Source organism: Penaeus japonicus, unplaced genomic scaffold, assembly GCF_977035675.1.
Source record: "Penaeus japonicus unplaced genomic scaffold, GWHDUDI00000001_assembly GWHDUDI00000023, whole genome shotgun sequence".
Taxonomy (NCBI): Eukaryota; Metazoa; Arthropoda; class Malacostraca; order Decapoda; family Penaeidae; genus Penaeus; species Penaeus japonicus.
Window position 1 is genome coordinate 1,767,676 of NW_028234425.1, and position 2,500 is coordinate 1,770,175.

The 2,500-nt window shown below is 46.2% G+C and overlaps 1 protein-coding gene across 1 annotated transcript in view; it reads right to left on the bottom strand.

Moving 5' to 3' along the window:
• Window positions 1-2,500, bottom strand: part of LOC122245853 (glutamate receptor ionotropic, delta-2) — a 9,728-nt gene that overhangs the window by 1,740 nt on the left and 5,488 nt on the right. The window contains exon 4 of the mRNA XM_043003889.2: window positions 1,958-2,195. Within this exon, the coding sequence (XP_042859823.2) occupies window positions 1,958-2,195 (238 nt within the window). The remainder of the gene's footprint in view (window positions 1-1,957; window positions 2,196-2,500) is intronic.

Here is a 2,500-nt window from a genome sequence, read left to right on the forward strand (position 1 = left end):
AGGGTGAGTATAATAAGCCTGTGAAGGGAGGGTGAGTATAATAAGCCTGTGAAGGGAGGATGAGTATAATAAGCCTGTGAAGGGAGGGTGAGTATAATAAGCCTGTGAAGGGAGGGTGAGTATAATAAGCCTGTGAAGGGAGGGTGAGTATAATAAGCCTGTGAAGGGAGGGTGAGTATAATAAGCCTGTGAAGGGAGGATGAGTATAATAAGCCTGTGAAGGGAGTGTGAGTATAATAAGCCTGTGAAGGGAGTGTGAGTATAATAAGCCTGTGAAGGGAGGGTGAGTATAATAAGCCTGTGAAGGGAGGGTGAGTATAATAAGCCTGTGAAGGGAGGGTGAGTATAATAAGCCTGTGAAGGGAGGGTGAGTATAATAAGCCTGTGAAGGGAGGATGAGTATAATAACATTGTGAAGGGAGGCTGAGTATAATAAGCCTGTGAAGGGAGGGTGAGTATAATAAGCCTGTGAAGGGAGGATGAGTTTAATAAGCCTGTGAAGGGAGGGTGAGTATAATAAGCCTGTGAAGGGAGGATGAGTATAATAAGCCTGTGAAGGGAGGATGAGTATAATAAGCCTGTGAAGGGAGGATGAGTATAATAACATTGTGAAGGGAGGGTGAGTATAATAAGCCTGTGAAGGGAGGATGAGTATAATAAGCCTGTGAAGGGAGGATGAGTATAATAAGCCTGTGAAGGGAGGATGAGTATAATAACATTGTGAAGGGAGGCTGAGTATGATAAGCCTGTGAAGGGAGGGTGAGTATAATAAGCTTGTGAAGGGAGGGTGAGTATAATAAGCCTGTGAAGGGAGGATGAGTATAATAAGCCTGTGAAGGGAGGGTGAGTATAATAAGCCTGTGAAGGGAGGGTGAGTATAATAAGCCTGTGAAGGGAGGATGAGTATAATAACATTGTGAAGGGAGGGTGAGTATAATAAGCCTGTGAAGGGAGGGTGAGTATAATAAGCCTGTGAAGGGAGGGTGAGTATAATAAGCCTGTGAAGGGAGGGTGAGTATAATAAGCCTGTGAAGGGAGGGTGAGTATAATAAGCCTGTGAAGGGAGGGTGAGTATAATAAGCCTGTGAAGGGAGGATGAGTATAATAACATTGTGAAGGGAGGGTGAGTATAATAAGCCTGTGAAGGGAGGGTGAGTTTAAGCCTGTTTTTTTTTCCTTTTTTTTCATCTACATTTTTTGTTGTTATCACCATCGTCATCATTATCACCATCATTGTTCTTACTTTTGATATTTGAATTGTTATGATTATCATTTTTATTATCGATGTCTTTTGTTGCTGTCATCATTGTTATCATCATCACCATCATCCTTATCATCATTGTCATAATCATCATCATCTTGCTTATTTTCATCAGTATTATCATTGACTATATCGTTATTATCATCATTATCTTTATCTATCCTAATTGCTGTTATCTTTATTATTGTTATTTTGAATACCATTATGAAATGACTATTATAATTACTGATGGTAATGGCAGTTGTGATAACGATATTGGTAATGATGATAATGATAGAAATAATGATGATAATGATCATAGTAATAGTGATAGTGATAGTCATAGTTATAGTAATAGTGATGATAATGATAGTTATGATAATAAACATTCCGTCTAAATTCATATCGTTGTCCCCACTACCCCTCCCCCCCCCCACCTCCCCTTCAAGAAACCCCACCCCCACCCCCACCCCCACTGCTGCTTCCATCATACCCCTCAGTCTCCACCCCCACTCCCATCCACACTATATCCCCCCAATCACTGCCCCTCCACCCCCACCCCCCTACCCCATTATTCTCAGTCCATCCCCCTCGCACTACTAACCCCCCCCCCCCTTCCTGCTGATAGGCGAGGTAGGACTACTAACCCCCAATCCCCTTCCTCTCCCCCCACCCCCCTCCTCTCCCCCCAACCCCCCTCCTCTCCCCCTCACTGACATTTTCCCTCATGATGTAAGTGCGCCCCGAGTGGTTGAAGAGGTCCTGCTGGTAGGCGAGGTAGGAGTAGGTCTCGACGAGGGCGTGGGTGCCGTCCGCGACCCAGCGGAAGCCCTGCGCGAAGGAGAGGTACACGTAGGGGAAGAGGTCCAGGGATTCCCCCAGGTGTCTCAGGGACGGGTCGGCGGACACCTTGAGGGCGTCGGGGAGGAAGCTGCCGTAGTCCTGCATGCAGATCCTGCGGCGGAGAAGAGGGAGACTCGGGTTTGCCGGGGGGGATTACGGCCGGTGGGGGGGTTCTTCCTTCTGCCTCTCTCTCTCTCTCCCTTTCCCTCTCTCTCTTTATCTCTCTCTCTCTCTCCCTTTATCTCTCTCTCTCTCTCCCTTTATCTCTCTCTCTCTCCCTTTCCCTCTCTCTCTCTCCATCTCTCTCTCTCTCTCTCTCCCTTTATATATCTCTCTCTCTCTCTCTCTTTCTTTCTCTCTCCCTTTGTCGCTCTCTCTCGCTCTTTCTCTACCTCGACCCCCCCTCTCTCTCTATGT